The sequence below is a fragment of the Oncorhynchus kisutch genome, linkage group LG12 (genome assembly GCF_002021735.2).
Source record: "Oncorhynchus kisutch isolate 150728-3 linkage group LG12, Okis_V2, whole genome shotgun sequence".
Taxonomy (NCBI): domain Eukaryota; kingdom Metazoa; phylum Chordata; class Actinopteri; order Salmoniformes; family Salmonidae; genus Oncorhynchus; species Oncorhynchus kisutch.
The window spans coordinates 52,391,261-52,403,779 of NC_034185.2; the positions used below are offsets into that span (position 1 = coordinate 52,391,261).

A 12,519-nucleotide genomic window follows, 5' to 3' on the forward strand; every position below is an offset into this window, starting at 1 on the left:
AACGTACTTTGGTGCGAAAAGTGCAAATCAATCCCAGAACAGCAGCAAAGGACCTTGTGAAGATCCTGGAGGAAACAGGTACAAAAGTATCTATATCCACAGTAAAATGTGTCCTATATCGACATAACCTGAAAGGCCGCTCAGCAAGGAAGAAGCCACTGTTCCAAAACCGCCATAAAAAAGCCAGACTATGGTTTGCAACTGCACATGGGGACAAAGATTGTACTTTTTGGAGAAATGTCCTCTGGTCTGATGACACAAAAATAGAACTGTTTGGCAGTAATGACCATTATGTTTGGAGGAAAAGGGGGAGGCTTGCAAGCTGAAGAATACCATCCCAACCGTGAAGCACGGGGGTGGCAGCATCATGTTGTGGGGGTGCTTCACAAAATAAATGGCATTATGAGGGAGGAAAATTATGTGGATATATTGAAGCAACATCTCAAGACATCAGTCAGGAAGTTAAAGCTTGGTCGCAAGTGGGTCTTCCCAATGGACAATGACCCCAAGCAAACTTCCAAAGTTGTGGCAAAATGGCTTAAGGACAACAAACTCAAGGTATTGGAGTGGCAATCACAAAGCCCTGACCTCAAGCCTATAGAACATTTGTGGGAAAAAGCGTGTGCGAGCAAGGAGGCCTACAAACCTGACTAAGTTACACCAGCTCTGTCAGGAGGAGTGGGCCAAAATTCACCCAATTTATTGAGGGAAGCTTGTGGAAGGCTACTCAAAATGTTTGACCCAAGTTAAACAATTTAAAGGCAATGCTATCAAATACTAATTGAGTATATGTAAACTTCTGACCCACTGGGAATGTGATGAAAGAAATAAAAGCTGAAAGAAATCGCTCTACTATTATTCTGACATTTCACATACTTAAAATAAAGTGGTGATCCTAATTGACCTAAGACAGGGACTTTTTACTAGGATAAAATTTCAGGAATTATGAAAAACTGAGTTTAAATGTATTTGGCTAAGGTGTATGTCAAATTCTGACTTCAACTGTATATATACATACATATCTTCCTTTATATATATATATATAAAGGAAGAGAAGCTTATGCCTAATCCAAGAGATATAGAGATATGCCGGTGGCATACTGCTATACACATATAGACGTACAGAAGGAGGGTAATTTGTTCATTTTCGATCCAAATATTTTTTATGAAGATCAGGATTATATTGTTAAGTTATAGGAGTAACTCTGGTAGGCCTGAAATAGTCTACCTCACCTAAAGTTCAACTGTCGGAGTCACTTGGAATGCCAGGGCGCATTGCCTTCATATCATAGGCCTGCAGTAGCTAAAGCTTAATAATAGCCACCATACCAGACCCTCACAAACGTTTATAAAATTATTAGCATTATATCAAAAGTAAGTCAAGCCATTTGTATAGGGAAAATACGATCAGAAGAGTAAATGTAAACCAGGGGGGAAAACGCACTACCCTCCCCTGTGCCCAATAAAAAATAAACTCCCCCATTTTGGACCACCCCTCCCTCCAGTAAATGTCGATCTGGCCCTTACTTTAAAGGTCAACTTTGGGCAAAAAACACCAAAATAACAGCTTTAAACTGTCTAACTAATCAATGCAGTACTGGCTTGAGCAGTACTCTGTATTTTGAATGACTGAGGCTTACTGTTTTGTTTTGTATTTCTTTTTTTCGTGGTTGAGATTGGTATACACCCACACGATTTTTTAAATGTATTTAATATAACCTTTATTTAACTAGGCAAGTCAGTTTGAAAGATTTGTAGATTTTTTCTCTCCAATTTTTCCCCCAATCCAGTAGTAGGCGGCAATACACCTTTTTTGTCTGGATGTAGTCCACCCTAAAACCCCACCAAATAAGAATTAAACGGAAGTAAATAATGACCAAGACAAATATACACGTTAGCGTTTTTATTGTTGTTATTTAGACATGTATTAACATCCTGGAACTCAAAATATGACTACCTTCACAGCATCACATACTTACCCCAGGTAGTGTTTAATTCGCTTTGGAGACAGAACTTGGTTGATAGATGTTTGTTATCTAGTTAACGTTAACTCCTCGCTAGCTAGCTGCTAACAATGGCTAATTTTAACGGTGTGGTTTTTCACACTCAAATAGCCTCCATTATGGAGGTTCTAGCGAATGCAGCCGTGGCAGAGATCTGTAAACTCGTAGACGACGACTATGCAGTGTTTCGTTTGGAAATGTCTCAAAGCCAAAAACAAAACAGGGCGTTGCGGAGGAAACTACAGCTACTGGAACGGGAGCGCGTCCTCGCCAGTCGTCCCAGTAGTGGCAAGATCATCGATCGATACAGAGGAATGGCAAGAGGTACAATTAGCAGAAGTCCGAGGCTGCAGGGTCTGTCGACCCGTTCCCCTCTGTGCATGTGTGACTTGAGATGCATTATCCCAGCTTGGTTTCATAGACTAGACGTAACATTTGTAAATGCAAATCCGACACACTCAAAATTTGTGTGAAATGTTATGTTTGGTATAGTTACATAAGACAGATGGTCGGGACGTATAAAGCAAACGTCTAGCAAACCCAAAGGTTGCGAGTTTGAATTTCTTCACGGACAATTTTAGCATTTGACCTAATTAGCAACTTTTCAACTACTTACTACTTTTTAGCAACTTTGCAACTACTTAGCATGTTAGCTAACCCTACCCCTAAGTTACCCCTTTAACCTAACTTCTGAACTTAACTCCAACCTTAACCCCTAGCCTAGCTAACGTTAGGCACCTAGATAGAATTCATAACATTTCATACATTTTAGCAAATTCGTAACATACTGTAAGTTTAGCAAATTCGTAACGTATAATACAAATTGTAATTTGTAAAATGTCATATGAAATGGTTGATGGACAGCCACAAATGAATACATACCATACCATACAAAACGTAACATGTCATAATAAATGAAGTGTCTCAGAATTACATACAGAATATTACAAAATGCTCTGATACCAGGTTGGTTAACCACATAATGGTTAACCAGAATTGGGTCTTGGTCAGTTTTTGGATTGTATGCAATAATTCCCCTGATTACTTAGCTTTCTTGCACAAAGACACACTGTCATATTATAACCAGATCCATGATTTAGTGTATTTCTAATTATTTACTAAATTAAAACAATGTGATGCATGGAACATAATCAATCAATCTATAAATAGTATATCAAGAAGTTATGAGAAGTGTTACCTTACATCCTTGCCAATTCTAGACAGTGTCAAAACAGTCAATAGTGTCAAATGTACCATTGAGCATTGACAGTATCTAAACTAACCACCTCTTTTCCCCCCAATAATTTTCTCAGGTGAAGGACATCTCACTGGAGGTCACAGGAAGCCAGTGGGACACAATACATGGAGAGATGACCAACCAATCCCTGTTAATGAGGGGAGTGGAACCTCAACCCAGCACATTATCAGGATAGAGGTTAGTGTAATAGTGTTACATCAAATGTGGCCAGTTTATTTCAGAAAGGCTCCCCTCAGCTATTCATGTACGTCCTTATTTATCTGCCATAGAGGAGATTGTGAGACTTCCCTATGACGTTGTTATCCAATTTAACTCATGTACCAGTTAAATAATCTCCCCTCTTCTTGTGTCAGCCAGCAGATGCAGAGACTGCAGGTCCTGGGGTCAAGCAGGAGAGGTCTGAAGGAGAGGAGGACCCACAGCACAGCAGAGACATCCAGAATGGAGCGGCAGGAGAACCCCCTATAGCCACGGAGGACCACTCCAACTTCCCAGCGCAGCCCAGGATCCGACGCAGCATCACGGAGGTCAATGGAACGCTGAACACTGTCCTCAAGTCAGAGACCGACACCAAGATTTTACTTGTAACACACAGGCTCTTACACCCAGGATCTGATCGCAGATCAGACCCAGAGAGATTGGGGCCAGGGAGACTGGGCTGTCCTCCTGCTACTGGGTCAGAGTATTTACCGGTATTTCACCAGAACCAGAGGATGGGTCATTCCCGTGGAGATGGTGACACGTTAGACACTGGTGGTGATGATCTGTCTTGTTCTTACACTACAGAGATGGACCCTGGCAACATATCCTTGGGTTTAGAGACACAGACTGATCTGTCTAGAGGGGACTGGATCCAGTACAGTAGTAGTATATACTCTGAAGGGTGCCTAGATAAGAAAGGGGAGGATCTGGTCGTAGATGAAGTAACTGTGAAAGTGGAGGGCGACATTCCTCCCACATGGAATGCAGATAGTCACCTAGGAGATGGACACTCACAGGGCAGAGATTTCTTAGATTACAGGGAAAGTATAGAGACAAATGTTAATGTCGCGACCCACTCCCATTTACACGCGTTCAGGGATTGTGACCTACTCTCCACATCGATAGGACCTTCAGATTCACACACAAGCATCCTTTTCGATCAGGAATTGAACTCAAACGACAGGGCTAGAGCCCAGGCTCAGGGAGGGCGAGTCACATCAGGCAATAGTAAAGAGAAACGGTTCCTCTGCATGTTCTGTAACAAAGGCTTCAGCTGCCCCCAGAAGGTGGAGATCCACCAGAGGGTCCACACAGGGGAGAAGCCCTTCAGCTGTACCAAGTGTCACATGCGCTTCACCGAGGCTGGCAACTTGAAGAGGCACCAGAGAGTCCACACGGGGGAAAAACCCTTCAGCTGTACCCAGTGTCACATGCGCTTCGCCCAGGCTGGAGACCTGAAGAGGCACCAGAGGGTCCACACAGGGGAGAAACCCTACAGCTGCCCCCAGTGTGAGAAGAGGTTCTCCCAACAGCAGCAGCTGAAGATGCACCTGAAGGTCCACGTGTGAGAAAGGCCTTTCACCTGTACGCACTGTGGGAAGAGGTTCTCAGAGAGGAGCTACCTCAGGATACACCAGCAGAAAAAACATTCTACTCCATAACTTAGAAAGTAACCATTCCGCTCAATAGCTTATGATGTTTAGATCAAAACCTGCATTAGACTCAGTGAGAAAGTAGATGCACAAAGTAAACAGCAGGAGTGGGTCAATTTCTACAACTGTGTTGAAGTGCAAGTTCCATTGTGGAATACATAAGGCATATACTGTATGAGCCTAAAGTCTGTTACATATTGTGTTTGTACTGTGTACGCTATACGTTCACAAATGCCTGTTTCATACTACTTTAATGAGAAAGTGAATGCAGTTGATCAAGTTCAGGCAGATTTTTAGTTGAGACCTGTATGTGTGGTTTTCATATGGTGTATTTAACACTTTTTTTAACTGTTTAATAAACACAAAACGTTTTTTTTTTTACAAGACTTTCATTGAGACTCGCTAGTATACATCACATCTGAACTCACTATTCTGCATACTCCCGATAGTTCTTTATAACCAATATACACTTACTAAATATACCTACACTTACCCACACATTAGAGTTGGGCATTATGGACAAAAATCCATATCCTGATAAATTGCCTGAATTGATGCGATTACTATAAATAGAACAATACGTTTATAACAATGTGCACAACAGTTAAAAAATATATAATTTAAACTACTACTACTAGTTCAATGGTTGTAGCCATCAATTGTCCCATTAACCAACAGCCTCTACCCCCAAGCCATGACTCCTGAACAGCTAATCAGAGGGCTACCCAGAACCCACTTTTACGCTGCTGCTACTCTCTGTTTATTATCTATGCATAGTCACATTCGAAAACTTATTTCATTTCAATCTTCACATTTCATAGGCATATCATTCATTACAATAAGTAGCCTATCAGCCAAATGCCTGCGATAAGTGATCGGTATTGTCGGTTTGACTACAATTTCGGTTTAGCATCCCTGCTCTACCACACACTACTGTACACGTAAAAATAGTTTAGCCAGGTTTGTCTGAAGATGACATAGCTGACTCATATTTACATTTAGATTTGAGCTCTTATCCACAGTGACTTACAGGGCGGCAGGTAGCCTAGTGGTTAGAGCGTTGGACTAGTAACCGAACGGTTGCAAGATTGAATCACCAAGCTGACAAGGTAAAAATCTGTCGTTCTGCCCCTGAACAAGGCAGTTAACCCACTTTTCCTAGACCGTCGTTGTAAATAAGAATTTGTTCTTAACTGACTTGCCTAATTAAATAAAGGTATGCATGCAAATGTATGCATTTTCCTCAGTTATCAGTTGCAGCCTTCATCTGCCTTTCCAGCTGTTTGGGAGATGGGACTCCTGTATCTCCCTGGCCTTGTGGCTTTGGAATTGAAATGGTTCATCTCCTAGTCTGGCTGCCCGCCAGGGTTTCAGAGCCCAGTCTACCCAACATTTTCAAGTAACTCTGATGTACCCACATCATATTTATGTCCACCATGATGGGAATAACAATGATGAAATCATTCTGTAACTACAGTATAGGTCTCAAACGTAGTGGGGATGTGTAAACACTCCATGTTGAAAGTGTATTTATTATCTGTATGTGTGTGAGTATGTACCTGAGAGTATGTCTGTGTAATATGTATCACCTGTCTCTTCCAGGAGGAGGAGGGTCTGGAGGTGCTGCTGGTGTAGGAGGAGGGGTGTGAGGAAGGTCTGGGGAACCCTGAGGGGACCATGGTCATGGAGGGCAACCAGACTACACCTCCTCCTGAAAGTGTGGGACCATGCCTTTTGAATGATCAAACCATTAAAGAGTGTCAAGTAACAAATCAACTAACATGTTTGCAAAGTACTTATAGCAATCCCTCATTGCCCAATCAGAAGATGCTCCATAGATGGGTGCTCATATCAGATGTCTTGATTCAACATCCTCTCACTCTGTATCACTTACAGCCAGTTGACATGGAGGATGGGAAGCCTGATCTGCTGATAGTCAAAGAGGAGACAATAGAAGACAGACCAGAGAACATTGATCTGTTGAGTGGACTAAAGATGGGGGAGCAATCAATGTAAGGGATAAATAATTATTTTCTACAAGCAGTAATATATCTTCAATGGGAATAGTGATGCATCTGGCTATTATTTTCTATTTTTCTTCATTCATAAAATGAAATCAATTACATATAAAAATACAATGTACGAACTTGACCAGTTAATTGACTAAAACTCCATATGTAGAGTTCTCGCTGCCATGTTTGTTGGCTGGAAGCTAACAGAGAAGACTGGGTGACCATCTTGGATTCCCAGACCCAGACTGGTGCAGCCAATGTCCCAGGGAACAACATCACCAAGCAGGTCAGGATCACAGGTGACATAGTGGAGGTCAGTGGATGGGACGGTGTCCTCAACTCTGAGCTGTGGAACAACACTGTTAACCACAACCAGAAACAGACAGTCGAACCCAAAACAACAACTGAACTTACTCTTCAAGACAACAGACTGGCTGAGACCAGGGTGCGGTGTAGATTTGGTATGCGGCCAGAGAGAACTGACACAGACTCAGCTAGCGATGCTCCATCCTGTACCTATAGTTGTGATTCAGAGAGACTGAAGGCGCCTCAGGTTAACCCCCTAACAGGTGCTGCCTTCAGTCTGCTTTCTATAGGATCTATCAACTGGAACATGGATCCTGCGACAACACAGACACTCCCTGGCCTTCATCCTCCTCACACTCTCCTAATGTTAAACCAGGTCTCAGACAATGCCCATAGCCCATTAATAGTGTGTAGTGAGTGATACAGTTGAAGTCAGAAGTTTACATACACCTTAGCCCACTAGATTCAAACTACATTTTTCACAATTCCTGACATTTAATCCTAGTAAAAATGGTAAAGAAATTGTGTAACTGAGTCAGGTTTGTAGATCTCCTTGCTTGCACTTGCTTTTTCAGTTCTGCCCACACATTTTCTATAGGATTGTGGTCAGGGCTTTGTGATGGCCACTCCAATACCTTGACTTTGTTGTCCTCAATTTTGCCACAACTTTGGAAGTATGCTTGAGGTCATTGTCCATTTGGAAGACCCATGCCGGGGCGGCAGCGTAGCCTAGTGGTTAGAGCGTTGGACAAGAAACCGAAAGGTTGCAAGTTCAAAAAGTATGATCTTTGTCCCCATGTGCAGTTGCAAACCGTAGTCTGGCTTTTTTATGGCGGTTTTGGAGCAGTGGCTTCTTCCTTGTTGAGCGGCCTTTCAGGTTATGTCGATATAGGACTTGTTTTACTGTGGATACAGATACTTTTTTACCCGTTTCCTCCAGCATCTTCACAGAGTCCTTTTCTATTGTTCTGGGATTGATTTGCACTTCTCGCACCAAAGTACATTCATCTTTAGAAGACAGAACGCATCTCCTTCCTGAGAGGTGTGATAGCTGTACCCTGGAAACCATATGTGAATTGATTGCCCCCCATCCATCTTCAGAGTTCGTTCTGTTAGGTGACCTAAACTGGGATATGCTTAACACGCCAGCAGTCCTAAGCCTCCTTCACTCATGCCGCCAAACTTACCCTGGTAAAACTGACTATCCTACCGATCCTCAACTTCGGCGATGTCATCTACAAAATAGCTTCCAATACTCTACTCAGCAAATTGGATGCAGTCTATCACAGTGCCATCCGTGTTATTACCAAAGCGCCATATACCACCCACCACTGCGACCTGTATGCTCTAGTCGGCTGGCCCTCGCTACATATTCGTCACCATACCCACTGGCTCCAGGTCATCTACAAGTCTATGCTAGGTAAAGCTCCGCCTTAGCTCACTGGTCACGATGACAACACACACTCATCCCCAAAGCCAACACCTATTTTGGCCGGCTTTCCTTCCAGTTCTCTGCTGCAAGTTACTGGAATGAATTGCAAAAATCGCTGAAGCTGGAGACTTACATTTCCCTCACTAACTTTAAACATCAGCTATCTGAGCAGCCAACCGATCGCTGCAGCTGTACATAGTCCATCTGTAAATAGCCCACCCAATCTACCTACCTCATCCCCATATTGTTTTTATTTACTTTGCTGCTCTTTTGCACACCAGTATCACTACTTACACACCATCATCTGCTCATCTATCACTCCAGTGTTAATCTGCTAAATTGTAATTACTTTGCTACTATGGCCTATTTATCGCCATACCTCCTCATGCAATTTGCACACACTGTATATAAACTTTCTTTTTTTCTATTGTGTTGACTGTACGCTTGTTTATTCCATGTAACTCTGTGTTGTTGTTTCTGTCACACTGCTTTGCTTTATCTTGGCCAGGTCGCAGTTGTAAATGAGAACTTGTTCTCAACTAGCTTACCTGGTTAAATAAAAATTAAAATGGGTCTTACAAATGGACAATGACCCCAAGCATACTTCCAAAGTTGTGGCAAAATGGCTTTAAGGACAACAAAGTCAAGGTATTGGAGTGGCCATCACAAAGCCCTGACCTCAATCCTATAGAATATTTGTGGGCAGCCCTGAAAAAGCATGTGTGAGCAAGGAGGCCTACAATCCTGACTCAGTTACACCAGCTCTGTCAGGAGGAAATGGCCAAAATTCACCCAACTTATTGTGGGAAGTATGTAAACTTCTGACCTAATGGGAATGTGATGAAAGAAATAAAAGCTGAAATAAATAATTATTTATACTATTATTCTGACATTTCACATTCTTAAAATAAAGTGCTGATCCAAACTGACTTAAGACAGGGAATTTTTACTCGGATTAAATGTCAGGAATTGTGAAAAAAAATGAGTTTAAATGTATTTGGCTAAGGTGTATGTAAACTTCCGACTTCAACTGTATATCATTAACATTGAATAAATCATGGAAAAAAATGGTAGAATTGCAGGAAATTTGTCATAAAATTGCTACATTTTCTCTCCGCCCCATGGCAAAAATGTTTAGAACTGCAGAAAACGTGCTTTAAAACTGCAACATTTTCTCTACGACCCATGGCAAAACGAGTAGAATTGCAGGAAATGTATATTCAAATGTACATTTTTCTCTGCCGTCGAGGGGGGCGACTAAACAATTTTAGTGGCCGGCCCTGCATACAAGCCAAAAAAATGTTTCAAACAAGTACAGTACTGTCTATATTTGTAACAGTATTTATATGGGTTGAAAGTGTGGCGGGATGAAATAGAACTTCCCAAATACAAGAGACAGAATATTCCCCTTTCTTGAACATTGGGGAAATGTATCTCGTATCTCAGCTCCCCTGCAGCAGTTTTTGCTGGTGGCCAGTTGGCATTCTCGTTCCAATGCATTGCAGCAAGCAACAGTCTAAAAATGTAGAGAGATGTAAAAATATGCATGGTTACCTGCACAGCATGCCAGGGAAGGAATAAATCGAATTATTGGGTGCAAAAATCAAAATCAGCCTGTGGAAGTCCTCAATTGCAAAGGTCTGGCATAGAGGGCTAATCTTCTTCACATCTTTCAGGAGGCGTGTGTTCAGTATGATGGCAGGCAGTGTTTCCCCAGCCTTGGTGCCTGTTGAGCAAAATTGAGATTGTAAGGCTGAAATTACATTATAGAAAACAAACAGCTTTTAATAAACATACTTAAGATATACATACTTGGTTTTAGCCATTTGCGTTCCTCAAGGGCTCTGTGGAGACAGTTTGGGTAGAGGGCATTGTCATGGGTGTAGGTGTTTTTCAGTTGATGTCCACTTTGGCACTGTTTCCTTGCCAGACTGAGGTTGATGAAGGCCAATAGAGGTGGTTGATGACACTTGTTCTTCTGTACTTCACTCCCTCACAGTCTCAAAGTTTTGCGAGCGCATCAATCGTCTTTGTGAGACCTGTGGACAAACAAAATATATGGGCACAGACAGAACAGCCATTACAGTCTGTCACGGGGACACGAGAAACAACTTTATGATAAGGGACACATCTCAAAATGGCTGGCATTAGGATTACTTTGTCTTAAATGATTTACAGATTAGCCCCTCACATAAGCATAGAAAAACAGCCCATCAACATGAAAGTAACAATGGCCTACCTAATGTCACCTGTCAGCAGACTATTGTTACTTGTTGATGAAGATGTTCACATTCAAATTACAATTCTGTTCATCTACACACCTTTTGCTATATGAGTGATTGTTGGGCATTCCACTCGCGAAATCATAGAAATACAGACAATAGAATAGACATAACCATTTAAGTTGACATTTGACTGTGGGTGAACCGGTGGCCATCTTTGTGGTAGTAATTAGAAGTTAAAACCAGTGAAATGTCACTAAATAATCTACGTAATTCCACAATGTAATAATTTATCATGAGGGCCATAAACAATAACTAGTAATGCTGCATACTCCAAGAAAGGTTCAAATCACACATTTCTGCAAAAAATTACTGTAAATTGCTGTGGTGTAGTGCCTTTTGGAAAACACAAACTCAAGTACACAATACAAATATGAAATATTTTTGATGATGTATTTCCTATTCAACAAAACTGTATTAGTAGGGCTTGAAATTACTTGTATGCTTTCTAAATAGAGTATAATCAAATGTCTACTATAAGAGTTCACCTTGCTTGTAACTGTAAAATATATATTTGTATGTTTAGTGTTAAAGGATAATGGATTTATACTATAGTCCAGTTGGGGGTGGTAATGCAACATACTGGATGCCAACCGCAGTTAAACTCCACCGAAGAAGAAGTAGGTCAGGAAGCCAAGCTAGAGCTCTGTGTGACATTCACAGATGTGGGAGCAGACGTTTTGATCAAATTTTCTCTAGGATCATTAAAAACTGCTCCTGCACCATGCCAACGCCCTGGTAGGACAGGACACCATCACTCAACACACCCTGTAACTCTTCTAAAGTCAAATCTCATATACCCAAGTACCCCTCTGCAGCTGCCACCACCACATCTTTTTTTCTGTGATTTACATTCCATTTCTGAGGTATGATAACCACTGCTATGCTAGTTGATAACCATTGCTATGAACGCTAAGAAGCCAGCCTTCCTGAAACATATATCACTCGTTGGCCTACCCCTCTGTGCTGGCACAGATCTACTACTCACAGGGATCCTCTCAGGATCCCTCACCCTTGACCCATCCTCCTCTACTTTCTTCACTACCTCAGCATATGACAACTTCTGCACTACTCTGACCTTCCTCAACGTGCCTCTCTTACACCGGACACGTCAGATCCCCAGAATCACCCTACAGTTGACACACAGAACTTTATCCACCGTAACTACACAATTCTCTGTCCCATGCCCTCCTGGACACTTCCCACATCTAGGAATCTCCCTCCTACACACTGCTGTAACATGACCATAAATGTTGCACCTAAAACAACGTAGTGGATTTGGCAAAAAAAACTCTACAGGATAACTGATACATCCTAACATGAATTTGTCAGGTAAAGACTCTGATTCAAAAGGACTGACAGTGACCCCTCTGTTGCACCACGCTCACCACCGAGTCTGCATCTTGCGCCACGCTCACCACTGAGTCTGCATCATGCACCACGCTCACCACCGAGTCTGCATCGCTCCAAACGGCGGGCGTCACACCAGGAATCTTCAACTTCAATTTCTCTACACTCAACGCTAACCCAGAAATCACTCCTTTCAATAGTGCCCTGTTCCTAAGAGCAAAGCACGAAAGATCTTGACCCAA

At 42.0% G+C, this 12,519-nt stretch overlaps 2 protein-coding genes across 2 annotated transcripts in view; both read left to right on the plus strand.

Moving 5' to 3' along the window:
- Positions 1-12,519, plus strand: part of LOC109901171 (zinc finger protein 16-like) — a 174,268-nt gene that overhangs the window by 133,584 nt on the left and 28,165 nt on the right. The gene's annotated exons all lie outside the window — the stretch shown is intronic.
- Positions 1,589-5,274, plus strand: LOC116352933 (zinc finger protein 34-like). The gene is made up of 3 exons (XM_031836617.1): positions 1,589-2,327; positions 3,317-3,438; positions 3,615-5,274. Exons 1-3 carry the CDS (start codon positions 2,075-2,077, stop codon positions 4,809-4,811), a joined length of 1,572 nt encoding a protein of 523 aa, XP_031692477.1. The 5' UTR covers positions 1,589-2,074; the 3' UTR covers positions 4,812-5,274.

Coding starts and splice junctions, on each gene's coding strand:
- LOC116352933 (XM_031836617.1), top strand. CDS start 2,075: ATGGCTAATTTTAACGGTGTGGTTTTTCACACTCAAATAGCCTCCATT. Junction 2,328..3,316: donor ATACAGAGGAATGGCAAGAG/GTACAATTAGCA, acceptor TAATTTTCTCAG/GTGAAGGACATCTCACTGGA. Junction 3,439..3,614: donor AGCACATTATCAGGATAGAG/GTTAGTGTAATA, acceptor TTCTTGTGTCAG/CCAGCAGATGCAGAGACTGC.